Source organism: Grammomys surdaster, unplaced genomic scaffold, assembly GCF_004785775.1.
Source record: "Grammomys surdaster isolate TR1022 unplaced genomic scaffold, NIH_TR_1.0 239, whole genome shotgun sequence".
Taxonomy (NCBI): Eukaryota; Metazoa; Chordata; class Mammalia; order Rodentia; family Muridae; genus Grammomys; species Grammomys surdaster.
The window spans coordinates 7,474,435-7,495,755 of record NW_021604684.1 but is presented as its reverse complement, the minus strand read 5'-3'; the positions used below and the strand labels follow the sequence as shown (position 1 = coordinate 7,495,755).

General features: G+C 38.5%; 1 protein-coding gene across 1 annotated transcript in view; it reads left to right on the top strand.

Moving 5' to 3' along the window:
• Wdr7 (WD repeat domain 7) overlaps positions 1–21,321 on the top strand; it is a 270,408-nt gene that overhangs the window by 58,939 nt on the left and 190,148 nt on the right. Inside the window, exons 15-16 of the mRNA XM_028774209.1 lie at positions 9,361–10,130; positions 11,142–11,230. Coding sequence (XP_028630042.1) covers positions 9,361–10,130; positions 11,142–11,230 — 859 coding nt within the window. The remainder of the gene's footprint in view (positions 1–9,360; positions 10,131–11,141; positions 11,231–21,321) is intronic.

The following is a 21,321-nucleotide window of genomic DNA, read 5'->3' as shown; positions in this document are numbered from 1 at the left end:
ACCAGTAATATGGGCAATTCCCTGTAATGTTTCAAGGTGTGGTCTATGGGTTCCCTGTGGCCAATGACTCAACAGAATCCAACTCATTCCTAGTACTGGGGTTTTACTTCATATCATGTGGTGTCTAGTTTATGCATTGCCTTCTGCATTATATGGTAACCCCATTTAAATTCCATTCACATATGTTATATATCTTAGGAAGCTTCTACCATAGTAGATTTCCACAATAGTCTTTCAAAAGATTTTAGTGTTATCCCTCCCCATAGCCTCTCCTTTACATTGCCCTGATTCCCCTCTGAATTTAATCCCCCAATTCCAATTGTTCCTTATCCCTTTTATAATGCTAAGTTCTATTTTCCCTTCCTTGGAGCAGGTCCTCATCCTCATCCTTTCCAAGCTAACCTTTGAGGATATTCTATTTTTTTAAAAAGATTTATTTATTTTATTTATGAGTACACTGTAGCCATCTTCAGACACACCAGAAGAGGGCATCGAATCTCATTACAGATGGTTGTGAGCCACCATGTGGTTGCTGGGATTTGAACTCAGGACCTCTGGAAGAGCAGTCAGTGCTCTTAACCACTCAGCCATCTCTCCAGCCCCCTGAGGATATTCTAAATAAGACACACATCTAAAGATTAAAAGCTAACATCCATATATTAGAGGAAACATGCAATATTTGCCTTTCTTGCACTGAGTTACGTCACTCACTCAGGACAGTTGTTTCTAGTTTTATCAATTTACCTGCAAATTTTTAAATTTTGGTTTTAACAGTTAAAAAATATTGCATTTTGTATATGTACCATATTTTCATTATCCATTCATCAGTTGATGGATGTATAGGTTGCTTCCAATTCCTGAATAGAGCAGCAGTGAACCAGGTAAGAGGTATGTCGATTAGTTTTATGTCAACTTGACACAAGCTAGAGTCTTTTTTAAAGAGTATCTCTTGTTTGTGAAAATGCCCCATCAGACTGTCTTGTGCACATGCCTCTAGGGTGTCCTCATGATTACTTAATGATTAATGTGGGAGTACTGAAGGAAGTTATTCCTGAGTTGTATAAGAAAGCAGGCTGAGTAAGCCATGAGAGCAAACCAGTAAGCAGCCTGCTGGCCTCTGCTTCAGTCCCTGCTTCTAGATCTCTGCCTTGAATTTTTGCTCTCACTTCTTTTGATGATGTGCTGTGATGTAGAAGTTTAAGCCAAACAAACTGATTCTTTCCCAGGTTGATTTTGGCCATGGTGTTTTATCACAACAGTAGAACATTAACCAAGACAGCAGGTATCTCGACCCCTAGCGTCCTTTGAGCATATGCTGGTTTTATGCTGAGCTCCTTCATCTGGAGTTGAAATTTGTGCAGAGTGATAGATTTGTATGTACTTTTATTCTTCTACACACAGCTGTTCAGTTTGACCAGCACCATTTGTTAAAGATGCTATATTCTCTTGAGCATGAAGTTTTTGCTTCTTTGTCAAAAATCATGCATCCATAGGCATATGGATTTACATCTGAGTCTTCAGCTCTATTTTGTTGATCACCATGACTGTTTTTATGTCTATACCATAATGTTTTTTATTACAGTAGCTCTGAGGTACAATTTGAAATCTGGGATGGTGATACCTCCAGCAGTTCTTGTATTATTAAGGATTGTTTTAGTTAGCCTGGATTTTTGTTTGTTTATTTCCTTATGAAGTTGAAAATTGTGTTTTCAATTTCAGTGACTAATTGTGTTGGAATTTTGATGGGAGTCGTATTTGTGAAAAAAATTCTGCTTTTATTAGACCATATAAAATATTTTGAAACTTCTTGACTTTTATAGTTTATGCTGCAAAATAATTGAATCAGTCCAATCCAGGAGCATTTATTGACTAATTAGGTACTGTGTTAGGCCCTGGAGAGCCAAATGGGTAAGACATGGTATTTACTCTCAGGAGATGTGAACAGATACATTGTAAAGCTCTGGATCCAGTGGTGTGGTGAGACATGCAGAAAGTATTGCAGACGTCTTCCTAGCCTGAGGTGATAGGGATTGGCTGTTTGGAGGAGGGATATGTGGAATATATTTAGGTTTTGAATGGAGAAGGGCTGTAGTGTGTTCAGCAAGGAGGAGGTGAAGTCAGCGTTGTTGGAGCTCTGCTGGAGACCAGGAGTGCTGGGGACGAAAGGAAGGGGAGTTCGTTTTGTACCAGGGAAGATGCTGAAATTTTTGCTTTTTACCTCAGTGGCTTTCAAAAATTAAAAAAAAAATCTTTAGAGTTCTTTACTCAAATGGAATTTTACATGAAAGCCAGTCAATAAATTTGATAAGGAGTACAGTGGAGAATTTAAACTCAATAGTTGAATTGAGTTGTATTCAGTGGGAGCCGATGATTGATTGAGTCTGAGTAACAAGGGAGGTTTATCCCAAGGTCCCCTGATTGACTGACTGGAAAGTGGCTCTATCAAGGCTGATATTGGATGTATGAGCAGGTTTTATAGGGACAGTGAAGAGCTGTTTGCTTAGTTTATGGTAAACCTGAAGTGCCTGTGTGTTACATATGTCAGGATGTTTGTCAGGTGGTTTAATTTAAGGGGCTGAAATTTGAGGGATTGATAGAGTGAAGGGATACATAAATTGATGAATTCTATCTATCTATCTATCTATCTATCTATCTATCTATCTATCTATCTACATATGTATGTATATGGAATTTATATGAATATATAAAATAAATATTTTTATTCATATATGTTATATATGAACATACATATATGCTATATATGGATATATATGACATAAGTATAAATATACTGTCACATATATAAATAAATATATATCTGAAAAATATATGTGGTTGGTTCTCAGTTCTATGGAGTGATTCTCTGCTTAACCCACCACCTAGCATGAAGGAACACTAGTGCAGCAGTAGAGGGCGCCAGACAGCCACATTGCATGGACAGATTTCCTTGTTTTTCCACCTTCCCTGATCTCTTCCCTTTCTCCTTCCTCCCTCTCTCTTTTTTTCTTGATATCAAGAGTAGTTAACGTGGAAGCCATGTTGAGAGTCTTTTCTAGTAGGTTGGGAGGATTTCACTCAGCCACTTTAGAGTATTTTAAAAGTACAATATGACGTCTATTTATTTTTATTCAGGTGTACCTTTTACATTTATTATTATGCATGAGAACTTTAGAAATCCCTTTAAAGAACTTTCATCAATAAGAACTTTCGTCAATAAGATATCATCTACCAAATCAAGGGGAAAATTATTGTTCCTATTTCCTGTCCAAATACTTTTTGATATTAAATAAATTTTTATACCTTATGTAGGAAACTTATTTAAAATGTTCATTATAAATATTATACCTATTCAGTTATGCATTTCATAAAATAGTAAATTCATATTTGTTAGGCATAATTTTCTTTTGTAATCTATTTTATTCAGTATTTATTTAAAGAGGTATCTGTGCATGTCAGATGTACGTTCATTTTCTTTGTTTTTTCTTTTTCTTTTTTTTTATTGGATATTTTATTTACATTTCATATGTTATCCCCTTACCCCATCCCCCACCCACCCGGGAACCCCCCATCCCCTTACCCCTCCTCCTTCTTCTCCGTGGATGTAACCCTCACCTACCCCCCCCTCCCACTTTCCCACCCTCAAAATTCCCACCCCCTGGGGCGTCCAGCCTTCATGAGGTCAAGGATCTCATCTTCCACCTGTGCCCGGCAGGGCCCTCCACTCTTACATATTCAGCTGAAGCCCTGGATCCCCCCCTAAGTGCTCCCAGGCTGGTGGTTTAGACCCTGGGAGCTGTGGTTGGTTGGTATTGTTGCTCTTCTCATGGTGCCACAAACCCTTTCAGCTCCTTCAGTCCTCACTCTAACTCCTCCATTGAGAACCTCATGATCAGTTCAATGGCTAGTTGTGAGCATCTGCCTCTGAATATGTCAGACTCTTGAAAGCCTCTGAGGAGACATCCATATCAGGCCCTTATCGGCATGCACTTCCTGACTTCCACATCAGCATCTACCTTTGGTGACTGCACATGGGATGGATACTCAGGTGGAAAGGTCTTCAAATGGCCCCTCTAACCTGTCCTTAGGGTCTTTAATCACTGATTTCAAAGCTGATTTTACACACATACATGCACACACACACACACACACACACACAAGTTTTAATGGCTATAGAGACTCATTTGTTAAAGAGGAAGGACACTATACAAGCATTTGGAGCTGCCGGAGTTTAAGTCCCTGAACCCGTGCACTGCTGGCGTGGCAGTGCATGTAATGTCAGTGATGGAGAGGTGGCACAGGGTGAGCTGAATCACTAAGCTCTAGGTTCAGGAAGATGCTCTGTTTAAAAAGCTGTGGCTAAGAAGAAGACAGCTCACATCAGCCTTAGCCTGCATGAGCACATGCATGAATCCACCAGGCACACACACCTGACACAGTAACACACACACACACACACACACACACACACACACACACACACACACGTCAGTGTTTCTGCTTTGCATTTGATCCTGAATATCAGCTGGCATAATACTTGGTAGTACAAATCAACTCTATTTTTAGATAAAACCCATATCAAATGATATTATAGATTTGATTCAGGAAGAATAATAAATCACAAGACTATTTAAAGATAGCATTGAAAACTGTGTTATTGAACAATGATTTCAAAGTAAGTGAGCTTTCAAGTCAGGATCAATGAAGTGAATGGTGAGAGAGTAAGGTTCCGTGTAGACGATGGATAAAATGGGATACACTTAAAATCCGAAACTCATTAAAAACACTCAAAACATAATCTTGGTATTTGGAGACAAAGCCTTCAGATGTTTCAACAGATATGATTTCATCTAGAATATATTCAATTATATAAAATGATGAAAACTTCTATCTACCTGTCATCCTTTCTTCTGCTGAACAATCTGGATTGTTCTGTTTTGTTTGTGGGGCCTATCGTATCTGACATGTGTGTGCTGACGGCATGCGTGTGTGGGTGAGCCTGCTAGCAGGATGCAAGCTCCATCATTGTTCTGGGTTTTACATGACAGCTGCTTTCTTCTAACATTCTTGCCTTAGGTTCACTATCTGTTGTGAGTCATCAGTACATTATTTTCCCCTAGGTTTTCTTTATTATGTTATTTTTAAAGTCAATTTTCCTTAAGATTTTAAATGGTTTCTGGCATGTTGGAAGAGATCTTTAAAACCCCAGCACTGTGGAAGCAGAGGCAGGTGGGTTTCTGTGTCTCCAGGACAGCCAGGGATACATAGAGAGAACCTGTCTCAAAACAAAATTAAAACAAAAGAAATCTCACATGGCTAAAGATGTATTTCCTCCACGTAGAAAATGAAAATTATGATAAACTAGATAGTTGAAATAGGCATTAGGTAAATCTATGTACTAGCCTGTTATTACAATTGCATCCACTAGCAAGTTGGAGACTCAGTCATTTGTATATACTTTATAATTTAAGTTTCCATGTTAGTCATTGTCGAGTAGATTTTCAGCTACTTTTTAAGAATGAATACTTTGTTTTCCCCCAGGCATATTTTACACAGCAGGCCACACCTCCTATGACTGTGGAACTGAGTTGAGTCCTGCTCTGGGACACGTTAAGGAGGACTGTTCCCACACATTCCAGTGGTTCTGATTAATGCACATCCTGAGCCTTCTTGGACTTCTTCATTAGCTAGCTTTGAAACTGTGAAAATATAGATGATTTAAATAACTCAGTCTGGTCCCAGGTGTGCATATTTTATCACTAGCCCAAGAAAACTTTGGAATTTACTAGATGTGTTTGTTCCTTTTCCTATAGTCCATCTTAGCACCTCACACTAGCAAAGTAGGCATGAGAGTGGGGAACTCAGCCATTTCTTCACCTTCAGCCAAAATATCATTCTCACAGCTTTGCTGGGCATCTGTTTTTTGCTGTGACAAGTTTTCTAAGTCAGGGAATTGGTTGTGAGGTTTTGGTGATGTGAGAAATGACAGCTCATCTACTGAGTGATGCTGAGTCGTCTTCTCTCCCTTTCCCTTCAGCCTTACTCTGTAATATATATATTTGTCTTGTGTTGTTTTTTTATGTTTTGCTTTTTTGTGTATATTGCTATTAGGTTCAGTTTTTAGTCACATACAACACTTTCAGTAGCTTTGAGCGGTTGTAAGGAAGAGCCTTAAAAGCTCACATATAGACATGGTATTAATTAGGTAACGTTTTTGTTGTGAGCATGTGGCTGTCTGCTGGAACACCTTCAGAAAGAGATGCAGATGCCTGCGGAGCTGGGGTGCTGATGGGCACATGTGTGGCTGACATCAGATGAGACGGCCTGCAGTCTGTCTACCTTGTGTTTTCCCTCTTGCTTTTCTTCAAGCCCTTCTCACTGCTTCAATGACTTTTTAGCCAGACTTGTTTGATTTTATGTTGTTTGACTGACAGTAGTCTCTTTTTCCTGAAAGAATGTTGCCAATATTTTGTGGAAAGGATGTTATCTTTGTGGAGACTTTTTATTTTACTTGATGTTACATATTCCTTCACACCCATTCTCAGCCTGTGTACCTGAAACTGTGATATTTCTGTGACATAGCCAGTCATAATAATGAGAACAGTTCCTGAGCTATAGCAACAGCTTAGTATATAGCAACTGTGATTGTTAACAATAATTTTCATGTCAGTATTATACCAGGCATAGTACTCGTATGTAACTTCCTGCGTGATTCACTTGAGTCAGTGCTCGTTGGTACAAAGCACTGAGCATAGTGCCTAAAATGCAGTGTTTGAAAGGCAAATGTGTGCCGGGCAGTGGTGGCCCACGCCTTTAATCCCGGCACTTGGCACTTGGGAGGCAGAGGCAGGTGGATTTCTGAGTTCGAGGCCAGCCTGGTCTACAGAGTGAGGTCCAGGACAGCCAGGGCTGCACAGAGAAACCCTGTCTCGAAAAACCAAAAAAAAAAAAAGGGAAATGTGTAAGCGGAGCAGGGAGAAACAAAGGGATTGAGTACATAGTGCTTGCGCTGTTCCATCGCTTACATTCTTGGGGTTACTGCACCTTTAACTTGCTCACGTGGGTAAAGTCTGCTGGCTCCCACTTCATGTTCAGACCCTGCTCTTGTTCCTGTTAAGCTAACAGTGCTGGATCTGGTCATGTGACTCCCTCATTTGGATGGTTGTTCTCTGACATTCCTGTGTAAAGTTGTATATTTAATATATCTAAGGAATTCATTAGATTCTTATACATTCCTAGCCACACCCATTCAGATCTGATGCTCAGGTCCAGGAACCTGTTTTTCCCCAGAACTCCTGATGATTCTGCTTTAGAGGTGCTCTGGTTTGCAAAATAAAGTTCAAAAGCTGCAGTGTGATCTTGTAAACTCTTAGTGAACTCTGGCCCCTGTCCTTCCTCTTGATCACCTGTGGGTTCTTCCGCATCCACCACATGATTTCCAGTGCCATTCATCTTTTCTATAGTTTGCTTTCTTTCCATATGAGTGTTTTCTGCTTGCTCCAGGTAGCTCTCTGTAAATCACCCGAGATACATTTCTCTGCTATGTTCCCTTAGTTTCACATTGACTATTAAATAGTATAACTTTATCTTTTTAGGTATATTCTTTAGGTTGTTTTACTGTAGTATAGTAAGATTTATATCCTCCTGTAAACATCATTCAATTCAGGGAAGCTTATATAATGGAGATAGAGATAACATCTGCTTGAATAATTGTGTAAGTGATTCTGGATGCTGAACAACTTGAGATGTTTTGCAAATGATGATAGAGGATATGGAGAAGGAATGTGGCCCCAGTGTAAATGTGTGCAGACGTCCCCCTCTTGGGAACTGTTTCTGGGACCTACAAGTGATTTGGTGTTATAGGATGGTGTTGAGAGGTGACATGGGGACGAGCGGCCGCATGTTTTGAAAGACGGACATCTCGTGCTTCACAAAGAAATCTGGACTTCTTCTCAAGTTATAAAATGCTATTGATAATCTCAACCTAGAAACATAGTCAGGGCGGATGGAACTGGAGACAGGATACTAGTTAACGAAACTTATTGTAACTATTTCTTGAAGAGTTGATGAGCAGTAGGAATCATTTCATAAGACTTTTAGTGCTCTTTGTTCATTAAGTCTGACTCTCTGGTTGTTCAGAGTGAGTAAAGCATAGTTTGTTCATGTTTTGAAATTGCCTCAGAGAAGGAAGTTAAAAGAAGCTAAAATAATAGCCATATAAATATTTCTGAGATGGTAGATGTAAAATGTTAGGGAACTAACCTCTGTGGGCTAATCTTTGCCTGGGACAAGTAACAGTCCTCTCCTCAACATGAATGAGATCTAGTTAACAAAGAAATGTATATATTTAAGGCAAGCATTCACTGTACTGCTTTGATGTGTGTCTATGTTGTGATTGAGAATTAGGGTCATGGAGGAGAGAAGGATGTCGTGGAGGATGAGTGAAGACTCATGCCAAACGACAAATAGGAGCAGCTGTGTGTCCCTGCTCACAGAAACTACTGTACAGGAGCCTGGTGGAGCTGAAAGGAGAGTTTATAAATGGGCCTTGAATTTGGGCTCAAGGAATCTATGTTTTATTCTATAGTTTTAATTTCCTAGTTATGAAAAATATATGTATTAAATTGTACATAATTAACACAAGCTGGAATCTGAACAAAACGTTCTATGATTCCATCAGAAAAATAATTGCTGTTTACATTCTGGCTAACATTTCTTCCCATCCTCCGAGTTTTACACATATACATGCACACACACCTAATAAGTGAAGTGTACAGTATACACTCTTATCTCCACAAGCCATACAGAAAAGAGTGGAGGACCTGGTCTCAGAGCTGGCCCCAGATGCTCTCCACTCTCACTAGATTTGGCTGAAACGGACAGTAAGTAAAGGAGAGAAATAGAGGGAACACAGTCAGGACTGATGTACTTGTATGATCTAAAAACCAAAAGGCCTGATTGTGTCTTTATGGAGAGAGTTTGTAAGCGGCAAAAGGATTCCAGCGTGTGGTGCTGCAGACAGACCTGCAGCTTCTGCTGTGCACCGCACTTCATTTTCAGAGTCCGCTGATGTTGCTGAAACCAATTTTAATGAGTATGGAGACTCCCACTTCAGTAATAAGCTTTTATTAATATATACTTGGTTGTGATTAATTGTTATTCTAATGATTTTGTCAGTGTAAAGTTCTAATTGCATATGCCATATCTTTTACATGTTCCTGGTTGGCAAAGATATGTTAATGATCCAGAACTCCTAAAAAGACAGCCTCATAAGCATTTTAATTCAGCTATTTATTGCTCATTAATGGATGCTGAAATTAAACACTTTGAATTGTAACTATTTTTTAAAAATATTTGTTACAGGGGAATTTACCTAAATATTCTCATAACTCCCTGATGGTTCAAGCAATAAAGACAAACCTAACAGACCCGGATATCCATGTGCTTTTCTTTGATGTGGAAGCTTTGATTATTCAGCTCCTGACTGAAGAAGCCTCTAGGCCGAATACTGCACTTATTTCCCCAGAGAATCTGCAGAAAGCATCTGGCAGTTCAGACAAAGGGGGCTCTTTCCTAACTGGAAAACGAGCAGCAGTTCTTTTCCAGCAAGTGAAAGAAACTATCAAAGAGAACATAAAGGAGCACCTCCTCGATGAGGAGGAGGATGAGGAGGAGGTGATAAGGCAGAGGAGGGAAGAAAGTGACCCTGAGTACCGTGCCAGCAAGTCCAAGCCACTGACCCTACTAGAATACAACCTTACTATGGATACTGCAAAATTATTCATGTCCTGTCTCCACGCCTGGGGCTTGAATGAAGTTCTGGATGAAGTTTGTCTCGATCGCCTCGGAATGCTGAAACCACACTGCACCGTGTCCTTTGGTCTCTTATCGAGAGGAGGTCATATGTCATTGATGCTTCCTGGTTATAATCAGGCTGCCGGAAAACTGCTACCTGCGAAAGTAGAAGTAGGAAGGAAGCTGCCAGCCACGGAAGGTGTAGGCAAGGGGACCTACACAGTGTCTCGGGCGGTCACCACTCAGCATCTGCTGTCCATCATATCCCTGGCAAATACTTTAATGAGTATGACCAATGCAACTTTCATTGGAGATCACATGAAGAAGGGCCCCACCAGGTGTGACTATGATGCTCAGTCTTGTTCTTTATTTTCCAAAGTGCTAAGAGAACCATTCTCTGTATTTTTTTTTGGCTCTGCACACATTCTCTACTTTAGTCACGTTAGTGATTTCCCATTTAAACTGTAAAACAGACATTTCTAAAATGCCAAGTTTAAAGTACGATAAAATTATAGCACATGTATGTATGTGTGTACATATATATATGTATATATATATATATATACACACACAAACATACTTAGTAGCTATTTTAAATGGATTTACAATGTAGGACTTGGTCATAGAGGATAACTCTTTTTTTTTTTTTGAGACAAGGTTTCTCTGTATAGCTCTGGCTGTCCTGGAACTCACTTTGTAGACCAGACTGGCCTCGAACTCAGAAATCTGCCTGCCTCTGCCTCCCAAGTGCTGGGATTAAAGGCGTGCACCACCACCGCCCGGCAAGTAAATAAAATCTTAAAACAATTTTTTTATTTAAGATAATTTTATTTTTCTGTGATAACCCTGATTGGTCTGGAACTCAATATAGACAAGACTGGCCTTGAGCTCAAGCTCACAGACTGGCCTAACTCCAATATATATATATATATATATATATATGCCATGTATATGAATACTTTTCAGATTAGTGTATTCTTCCATGAATTCCTGTGTGCTAGTGACAGTGGGGTAGACTGAACTCCCAGGATGTTAGCAGTAAGAGGAGAAGGCTAAGGATTATTTTGACTTGTCAACTGTAGTTCACTGGAGTGTTCAAAAATACATGTTAAGAGTAACAGAAAGTATGCATTTTAGTTTAACTTGTATTTTCTACCTCATAATCATGTAGTTATTTTACTGGAATTCAAAATGGATAACATAAATAAGTATGAAACTTAGAAAACGGTCATCTTTTTGGAATAGTAAGCTGAAAATGTTCTGTGTGTGTTTGTTCTTCATCTAGAGAGTAACAATTTGAACCTCTTTGGAAGTAGGAAAATGTTCAGTGTTTCTTTCTTCTTTTAAAGGCCGCCTAGACCAGGCACCCCAGACCTTTCTAAGGCAAGGGATTCCCCTCCATCCTCCAGTAACATTGTGCAAGGACAGATTAAACAAGGTAAAATTGAATCTTATAAGTAATTGACATGGCATTTCAGCGGTAGAGACGGAGAAGGCATTGCTAATGTATAATCATAATATTTTGTTTGTCTCAGATTGTTAAAAGAGAGAAAAGTTGTTATATTCCAGATGTAAATATGGATAATTAAGATGTCAGTTAAAAATAAATCAGATTTATTTGGAAATTGATAACTGAGCATATTTCAGCTAATTTTATTATATGGTCTTTGGTCTAATTTGTATGTATTAGGGCCACCTTCATTTGACAACACTACTTAACTGTGTATGTCTTAAGTTTAAAAGTTATACCTATTTTTAACTCTGCTTGGGAATGTTTGAATTCAAAGATTTATGCTGTGACTTACGTTTTGCTGTTTGCTAGTGGGGTCTATGTTGCTAGTCACAAGTCAAAATGCCTATTAAACTGTTCTTTGTATTTAAATAATAATATACCATAACTTTCATTTTTAGCTTTGTGTTTTATTAGTGAGTAGGAAGAGAAAGGCTGAATTTCTCCTTTTGAAATCAATCCTAAAAATTTCTGTGAATTAACATACTATTACCCTTTTATGTATGTTTTCTAGCCTTTTAAGACTAACAAATGAAATACTAACACCCCCCATGAAGAATGTTAGGGGGCCACTGTGCTCTCATAACTATCTTGGGCCAAGATCAATGCTGAATTCCCTGAAATGAGATGATGTTTAACCTACTTAGATGACAGGCCTGTGTTTTAGACAGTAGTATATACTGCCCACTGTCCTAATTATGGACCATAAGGTCCGACGCGCTGAACCCTTCCTTTCTAGGTCTTTAGACCTATGGGGTCCCTTTCTCATTTCTCCGTCCTTTAGTAAAGTTATAGTATCACTTTAGCATGGTTTACATTATCAATATACAAATCATATATAGAGGTATTTAGATAATTGCATTGTATGCATTGCATACATTATACATGTATAAAAGCATACAAAGCAGAAATGTCTATAAGCTGAGCATTTTTGCATACATGTAGAAGAGGAGTAGAACTTGGGTGGCACTACAGAAACTCCCTGCGTGTTCTTCACGGTGTCTCCCTCTCCCCAAGGGGCTAAGGATTGAGCATCCCCCATCTAGAATATGAATCTGAAATGAATGAGGATCTGAAACTTGAGTGTCTTTAAGATTTTAGAGTATGTCTCACATAGTAAGTTATAGTCGGGACAAAGGTGCACTTAAAAAGAAATCCGGCTGAAGCACAAGTGGTATATAAAACAAACGAAGTCTCTATTTACACTTGACTCTTCTCTGCAATGTAGCTCATCATGCTGTGCAGTATTTCAGAATTAGAAAAAGCAGCAACTCTTAAAGTGTTTTTGGAAATTTTCTGGTGACCTCTTACCTTTTTATTTATTCATTTTTAATTTTTTCTTCACTGTCATATCATCTATATTTAAATTCATAAACTTTATGCTTCCTTTTGCATTTCTTGAGATTTGCTTGAGTTATTTCATTGTACAGGACCTATAGTCTTTCGTTTGGCCTCTACTACCAGACTTATTAGTTTTATTGCATTGGAACAAAAGCTTGTTACGTTTGTTGCTATGTATTATACTGTTGAATGAATAGACAAAATTTATACGTTATTTTGCCTGTTTAGATTTTTTCCAGTATGCTCTTTACTGCATTAGGAGGATACCCTAATATTACTAATCTGTTGAGATTTTAATTTATTAATAGTTGTTGAATTTGGTTAGATTTTCTTCCTGTATTTGTTGAAATTATTTTATAATTTTTCTCTATTTTCTTCATGAGATAAACAATGTTGGCGTTTTTGTTTGAAAACCACTTGGTATATAGAGCATACTTTATTATGATGACTTATCCATTTTATAGGTTATTACATATAACTTGTAAAACTTGTTTAAAATATGTAGTGGTCATAGGGATTTTAGTGTGTAGTTTCATTTCTGGTAATGGCTTTCTGACAGGGTAATGGCCTCAGAGAGTTAGTGAAAGATAATTCTTTAACTTTTCTATAGAGTTTGTATAGATATATATGATTGACTCTGTTTCGGGTGTCTGACTCCTTAGCTGAAAGCTGTAGGGCTCAAATGCATAGATTTTTAAAAAAACTATGTATTTTAATTTTTGTATATACTTCAAGTTATGTTTTCTTATTTGTTTTTGCCTCTTTATTTTAATAATTTTCTTCATACACTTTCTATCAAATTTACTAGGCAAAAAGTTATAGAATTCTTAAAATTCTCTTTTTCATTTCTGTCATTCATCTTCAATTTTTTTTAAATGCAGGTAGCCTAGTACAAAACAATTTTTAGGTCTTCTCTAAGACCCAGGTATCCTCAGTTGAATTCTACGATTCTTCTGCTTTCTAGGTGTTTGGTTTATGTTTACTAACATCTTGTCATTTCTAGGTTAAGTTCACTCTTAAACACTTAGTTTCTTTCTTTTTTGTTTGTTTGTTTGTTTGTTTTTCGAGACAGGGTTTCTCTGTGTAGCTTTGGCTGTCCTGGAACTCACTCTGTAGACCAGGCTGGGTCTAACTCAGAAATCCGCCTGCCTCTGCCTCCCAAGTGCTGGGATTAAAGGCGTGTGCCACCACTGCCTGGCAACACTTAGTTTCTTAAGGGGAACCTGAGTTTAGTTAATGAGATACTGCTGTTTTCCCTGATACTCTTCATATTTAGTGCTGACATTTCTTCCCAAATACTGCTTAGTGGCAGCTCCCACAATTCTCATTGCTGTGCTTTTACCTATCAGCAGTTAATTTAGTGAGGATGTATTTAATTCTTCCAACATTTCCAAGATTTTCCAAGAGTCCATCTGGGTCCTCATTGATAGTGAAATAATAATTACTTGAATGATTGTAATCATTTCAAATTTTTCAAATTTACTTCTTCAAAAATACTTGTGTATATTTGTGGCACATATGTTTCAACATATTTGTATATTGTGAGATTGTTAAATCAAGCTAATTATTAAATGTATTACGTTGCCAGTGTGCACACATACATCTGTGTAGCTGTGTCTGTGCATCCGTAAGAAGTGCATAGTCTGCTGTTGGGTTGCAGTTTGTTCAGTGATAATGTACAGTTGATCATTTTCTGCCTTCTTGTCTGTATTAAGTAAGTAAAGACTATTAAAACCTGACACCATAATAACTCAGTTGCTATTCTTCCCTTCACTTCTGTAAGATTTTATTTTATGTTTTTTTTTTAAGCTCTTTGTTAGTTACATAAGCATTTGGACTATCATTCTTTTTTTTTTTTTTCTTTTTTTTTTATTGGATGATTTATTTACATTTCCTATGTTGTCCCCTTACCCCATCCCCCACCACCCCCTCGGAACCCCCAATCCCCTCGCCCCTCCTCCTTCTTCTCTGTGGATGTAACCTCTATCTACACCCCCCCACTCCCACCTCCCCACCCTCAAAATTCCCACCCCCTGGGGCATCCAGCCTTCATGAGGTCAAGGTTCTCTTCTTCCACCTATGCCCAGCAGGGCCCTCCACTTTTACATATTCAGCTGAAGCCCTGGATCCCTCCCTAAGTGCTCCCAGGCTGGTGGTTTAGACCCTGGGAGCTGTGGTTGGTTGGTATTGTTGCTCTCCTCATGGTGCCACAAACCCTTTCAGCTCCTTCAGTCTTCACTCTAACTCCTCTATTGAGAACCCCATGATCAGTTCAATGGCTAGTTGTGAGCATCTGCCTCTGAATATGTCTGACTCTTGAAGGCCTCTGAGGAGATATCCATATCAGGCTCTTATCAGCATGCACTTCCTGTCTTCCACATCAGCATCTACCTTTGGTGATTGCACATGGGATAGATACTCAGGTGGGGTGGTCTTGAGACGGCCCCTCCTTCAGTTTCTGTCCCTCACTTTGTCTCCATATTTGCTCCCTTGAGTATTTTGTTGCTCCTTCTAAGAAGGACCGAATCACCCTCACTTGGTCTTCCTTCTTTATGGGCTTCATGTGGCCTGTGAGTTACATCTTGGGCATTTCAAGGTTCTAGGCTAATATCCAATAATCAGTGAGTGAATACCATGTGTCTTCTTTTGTGATTGGCTTACCTCACTCAGGATGATAATTTCTAGTTCCATCCATTTACCAAGGAACCTCTCGAATTCATTGTTTTTAATAGCTGAGTAATACTCCATTGTGTAAATGTACCACATTTTTTGAATCCATTCCTCAGTTGAAGGACATCTGGGTTCTTTCCAGCTCCTGGCTATTATAAATAAGGCTGCTATGAACATAGTTGAGCATATGTCCTTGTTATATGTTCGAGCATCTTCTGGGTATATGCCTAGGAGTGGTATAGCTGGATCCTCGGGTAATGCTATGTCCAATTTTCTGAGGAACCGCCAGACTGATTTCCAAAGTGGTTGCACCATCTTGCAGTCCCACCAACAATGGAGGAGTGTTCCTCTTTCTCCACACCCTCGCCAGCATCTACTATCACCTGAGTTCTTAATCTTAGCCATTCTGACTGGTGTGAGATGGAATCTCAGGGTTGTTTTGATTTGCATTTCCCTGACGACTAAGGATGCCGAGCATTTCTTTAGGTGCTTCTCGGCCATTCGAGTTTCTTCCGTTGAAAATTCTTTGTTAAGCTCTATACCCCATTTTTTAATAGAGTAATTTGGTTGTCTGGAGTCTAATTTCTTGAGTTCTTTGTATATATTGGATATTAGCCCTCTATCAGATGAAGGATTGGTAAAGATCTTTTCCCAATTTGTTGGTTGTCGTTTTGTCCTATTGACAGTGTCCTTTGCCTTACAGAAACTTTGTAATTTTATGAAGTCCCATTTGTCAATTCTCGATCTTAGAGCATATGCCATTGGAGTTCTGTTCAGGAACTTTTCCCCTGTGCCCAAGTATTCGAGGCTTTTCCCCACCTTCTCTTCTATTAGTTTCAGTGTATCTGGTTTTATGTGGAGGTCCTTTATCCACATAGACTTGAGCTTTGTACAAGGGGATAAGAATGGATCAATTTTCATTCTTCTACATGTTGTCTTCCAGTTGAACCAGCACCATTTGTTGAAAATGCTGTCCTTTTTCCACTGGACAGTTTTAGCTCCTTTGTCAAAGATCAAGTGACCATAGGAGTGTGGGTTCATTTCTGGGTCTTCAATTCTATTCCATTGATCTTCCTGCCTGTCTCTGTACCAATACCAGGTAGTTTTTATCACTATTGCTCTGTAGTACAGCTTGAGGTCAGGGATGGTAATTCCTCCAGAAGTTCTTTTATTGTTGAGAATAGTTTTCGCTATCCTGGGTTTTTTGTTATTCCATATGAATTTGAGAATTTCCTTTTCTAACTCTGTGAAGAATTGAGTTGGGATTTTAATGGGGATTGCATTGAATCTGTAGATTGCTTTTGGCAAGATGGCCATTTTTATTATATTAATCCTGCCAATCCATGAGCATGGGAGATCTTTCCATCTTCTGAGATCTTCTTCAATTTCTTTCTTCAGAGACTTGAAGTTCTTGTCATACAGGTCTTTCACTTGCTTGGTTAGATTCACACCAAGGTATTTTATATTATTGGCAACTATTGTGAAGGGTGTCATTTCCCTAATTTCTTTTTCAGTCTGTTTATCTTTCATGTAGAGGAAGGCTACTGATTTGTTTGAGTTGATTTTATAACCAGCCACTTTGCTGAAGTTGTTTATCAGGTTTAGGAGTTCTCTGGTTGAAGTTTGGGGGTCACTTAAGTATACTATCATATCATCTGCAAATAGCGATATTTTGACTTCTTCCTTTCCTATTTGTATCCCTTTGACTTCTTTTTGCTGTCTAATTGCTCTGGCTAAGACTTCCAGTACTATATTGAATAGGTAGGGGGAGAGTGGGCAACCTTGTCTAGTCCCTGATCTTAGTGGGATTGCTTCAAGTTTCTCTCCATTTAGCTTGATGTTGGCTACTGGTTTGCTGTAAATTGCTTTTACTATGTTTAGGTAGGGGCCTTGAATTCCTGATCTTTCCAAGACTTTTATCATGAAGGGATGTTGAATTTTGTCAAATGCTTTCTCAGCATCTAGTGAGATGATCATGTGGTTTTTTTCTTTAAGTTTGTTTATATAGTGGATTACATTGATGGATTTCCGAATATTGAACCATCCCTGCATTCCTGGGATAAAACCTACTTGATCATGATGGATGATTGTTTTGATGTGGTCTTGGATTCGGTTTGCTAGAATTTTATTGAGTATTTTTGCATCGATGTTCATAAGGGAGATTGGTCTGAAGTTCTCTTTCTTTGTCGGGTCCTTGTGGGGTTTGGGTATGAGTGTAATTGTAGCTTCATAGAACGAATTGGGTAGTGTTCCTTCTGTCTCTATTTTGTGGAATAGTTTGAAGAGAATTGGTATTAGGTCTTCCTTGAAGGTCTGATAGAATTCAGCACTAAAACCATCTGGTCCTGGGCTTTTTTTAGTGGGGAGGCTTTTGATGACTGCTGCTATTTCCTGAGGGGTTATGGGACTATTTAGATGGTTTATCTGCTCCTGGTTTAACTTCGGTACCTGGTATCTGTCTAGGAAATTGTCCATTTCATCCAGGTTTTCCAGTTTTGTTGAGTATAGTCCTTTGTAGTAGGATCTGATGATTTTTTGAATTTCTTCAGTTTCTGTTGTTATGTCTCCCTTTTCAGTTCTGATTTTATTAATTTGGATACTGTCTCTGTGCCCTCTGGTTAATCTGGCTAAGGGTTTATCTATCTTGTTGATTTTCTCAAAGAACCAACTCCTGGTTTTATTGATATTTTGTATTGTTCTTTCAGTTTCTATTTGGTTGATTTCAGCCCTGAGTTTGATTATTTCCTGCCTTCTACTCCTCCTGGGTGTATTTGCTTCTTTTTGTTCTAGAGCTTTTAGTTGTGCAGTCAACTTGTTAGTGTGTGCTCTTTCCAGTTTCTTTTTGTAGGCACTTAGAGCTATGAGCTTTCCTCTTAGCACTGCCTTCATGGAGTCCCACAAGTTTTGGTATGATGTGTCCTCATTTTCATTGAATTCTAAAAAGTCTTTTATTTCTTTCTTTATTTCTTCCTTGACCAAGTCATCATTGAGTAGAGAGTTGTTCAGTTTCCATGTGCACGTGGGTTTTCCATTGGTTTTGTCATTATTAAAGACCAGTCTTAGTCCGTAGTGATCTGATAAGATGCAAGGGATTATTTCAATCTTTTTGTATCTGTAGAGGCTTGTTTTGTGACCAATTATATGGTCTATTTTGGAGAAGGTACCATGAGGTGCTGAGAAAAAGGTATATTCTTTTGTTTTAGGATGAAATGTTCTATAGATGTCTGTTAAGTCCATTTGGTTCATAACTTCTGTTAATTTCAAAGTGTCTCTGTTTAGTTTCTGTTTCCACGATCTGTCCATTGCTGAGAGTGGGGTGTTGAAATCCCCCACTATTATTGTGTGAGGTGTAATGTGTGTTTTGAGCTTTAGTAAAGTTTCTTTTATGTATGTAGGTGCCCTTGCATTTGGAGCATAGATGTTCAGAATTGAGAGTTCACCTTGGTAGATTTTTCGTTTGATGAGTATGAAGTGTCCTTCCTTATCTTTTTTGATTAATTTTGGATGAAAGTCGATTTTATTTGATATTAGAATGGCTACTCCAGCTTGTTTCTTGGGACCATTGGCTTGAAAAATTGTTTTCCACCCTTTTATTCTGAGGTAGTGTCTGTCTTTGTCACTGAGGTGCGTTTCTTGTATGCAGCAAAATTCTGGGTCTTGTTTGTGTATCCAGTCTGCTAGTCTGCGTCTTTTTATTGGGGAATTGAGACCATTGATGTTAAGAGATATTAAGGAAAAATGATTGTTGCTTCCTGTTATTTTTTTTATTAGAGGTAAAGTTATGTTTGTATCTTTTTTGGGGGTTGTTGGAAGATTACTTACTTGCTTTTCCTAGGTTGTAGTTTCCCTCCTTGTGTTGGCATTTTCCATCAATTATCCTTTGAAGTGCTGGGTTTGTGGGAAGATATTGTGCAAATTTGGTTTTGTCATGGAATATCTTGGTTTCACCATCTATAGTGATTGAGAGTTTTGCTGGGTATAGTAATCTGGGCTGGCAATTGTGTTCTCTTAGGGTCTGTATGATGTCCGTCCAGGCTCTTCTGGCTTTTATAGTCTCTAGTGAGAAGTCTGGTGTAATTCTTATAGGTCTGCCTTTATATGTTACTTGACCTTTTTCCCTTACTGCTTTTAGTATTTTTTCTTTGTTTTGTGCATCTGATGTTTTGATTATTATGTGACGGGAGGTATTTCTTTTCTGGTCTAGTCTATTTGGTGTTCTGTAGGCTTCTTGTATGTTTATGGGCATCTTGTTCTTTAGGTTAGGGAAGTTTTCCTCAATAATTTTGTTGAAGATATTTACTGGCCCTTTAAGTTGGGAATCTTCATTCTCATCTATACCTATTATCCTTAGGTTTGGTCTTCTCATTGTGTCCTGGATTTCCTGGATGTTTTGAGTTAGGAGTTTTTGCATTTTGCATTTTCTTTGACAACTGTGTCAATATTTTCCACCGTATCTTCTGCATTTGAGATTCTCTCTTCTATCTCTTGTATTCGGTTGGTGATGCTTGCGTCTGTGACTCCTGATCTCTTTCTTAGGTTTTCTATCTCCATGGTTGTCTCCCTTTGAACTTTCTTTATTGTTTCTATTTCTAGTTTCAGATCCTGAATGTTTTTGTTTAATTCCTTCTTCCATTTCTTTTTGTTTTGTTTTCTTCCATTTCTTTAAGGGATTTCTGTGATTCCTCTTTAAGGGCTTCTATCTGTTTACTTGTACTCTCCTGTATTTCTTTAAGGGAGTTACTTAATTCCTTCTTATAATCCTCTATCATCATCATGAGAAGTGATTTTAATTCTGAATCCTGCTTTTCAGGTGTGATGGGGTGTTCAGGGCTTGCTATATTGGGAGAATTGGGCACTGATGATGCCAAGAAACTTTGGTTTCCGTTGCTTATGTTCTTGCGCTTGCCTTTCGCCATCTGGTTAACTCTAGTGGTACCTGCCCTCACTGTGTAAAACTGGAGTCTGTATTTCCAGTTATCTTGCTTATTGCAGAGCTCCTCAGAGTCCAGAGGTCTCTGTGGTCTTATGCTCCTAATCTCCTGGGTGGAATAACTCCTGTGACTCAGGCCACCTCTTGGATCTGGAAATCCTTCTGCTCTGAGTGCAGTGGGTCCTCGATGACTCAGGATTCAGTTTCAGCTGCTCTGAGTGCAGTGGCTCCAGCTGCTCTGAGTGCAGTGGCTCCTGGATGACTCAGGATTCAGTTTCTCAACAGGACGGGAGCAGACTGACTCTGTGTCTGCTCCAGCCCAGCGGACCAGGCAGGGCTGGACTATCATTCTTATTTAGCTCATTTGTTGTTATAAATGATTAGTCTAATTTATGCTTGCTGGTATTCTCCTTTTTTCCTAAAATATACTCTATATTTTTAATACTCAGTACCTTTAGTTACTATTTTAGTCATATAACTTCTCATCTTTTTGCTCTTTGTCTACTTGGGGCTTTGTATTTAAGGTATGTTTATTTAAGGTATGTTTTTTATATAGGCATCATGTAATTATATCTTGGTCTTTTAACTAATGTGACTTAATTTGATTTGTTTTTTTGAGAGGGTTTCTCTGTAGAGCCCTGGCTGTCCTCAAATGTGCTATATAGACCAGGCTGGCCTTGTCTTTGCCTTCCCACTGTGGGATGGAAGGTGTGTACCACCATATCTGGCCGTGATTTGCTTTTTAATTATTTAGGCTATTTACATTTAGTGTTGCTGTCAGTATAGTTAGATTTGAGTCCCTCCTTTGCTACAGTTCTCATTGTCCCACATTCTTTGTTCTTTTCTTTCTTTGGTTATCCTTTGATTAGCCAGGTATCTTTGAGTCCATTTCTTGTTTCATACTTTTTATAAGATTGGATTATTTTACATAGTGCTTCAAATATTTTTCTTTCCAGTGGTCTTATCAGATGTATATTAGTCGACTCAAAATTGCTTCATATGCCAACAATGGCTTAAATCCTTAACACTCTGTTTATCTGTTTGTTTATATATATTTGTGTGTGTGTGTGTGTGTGTG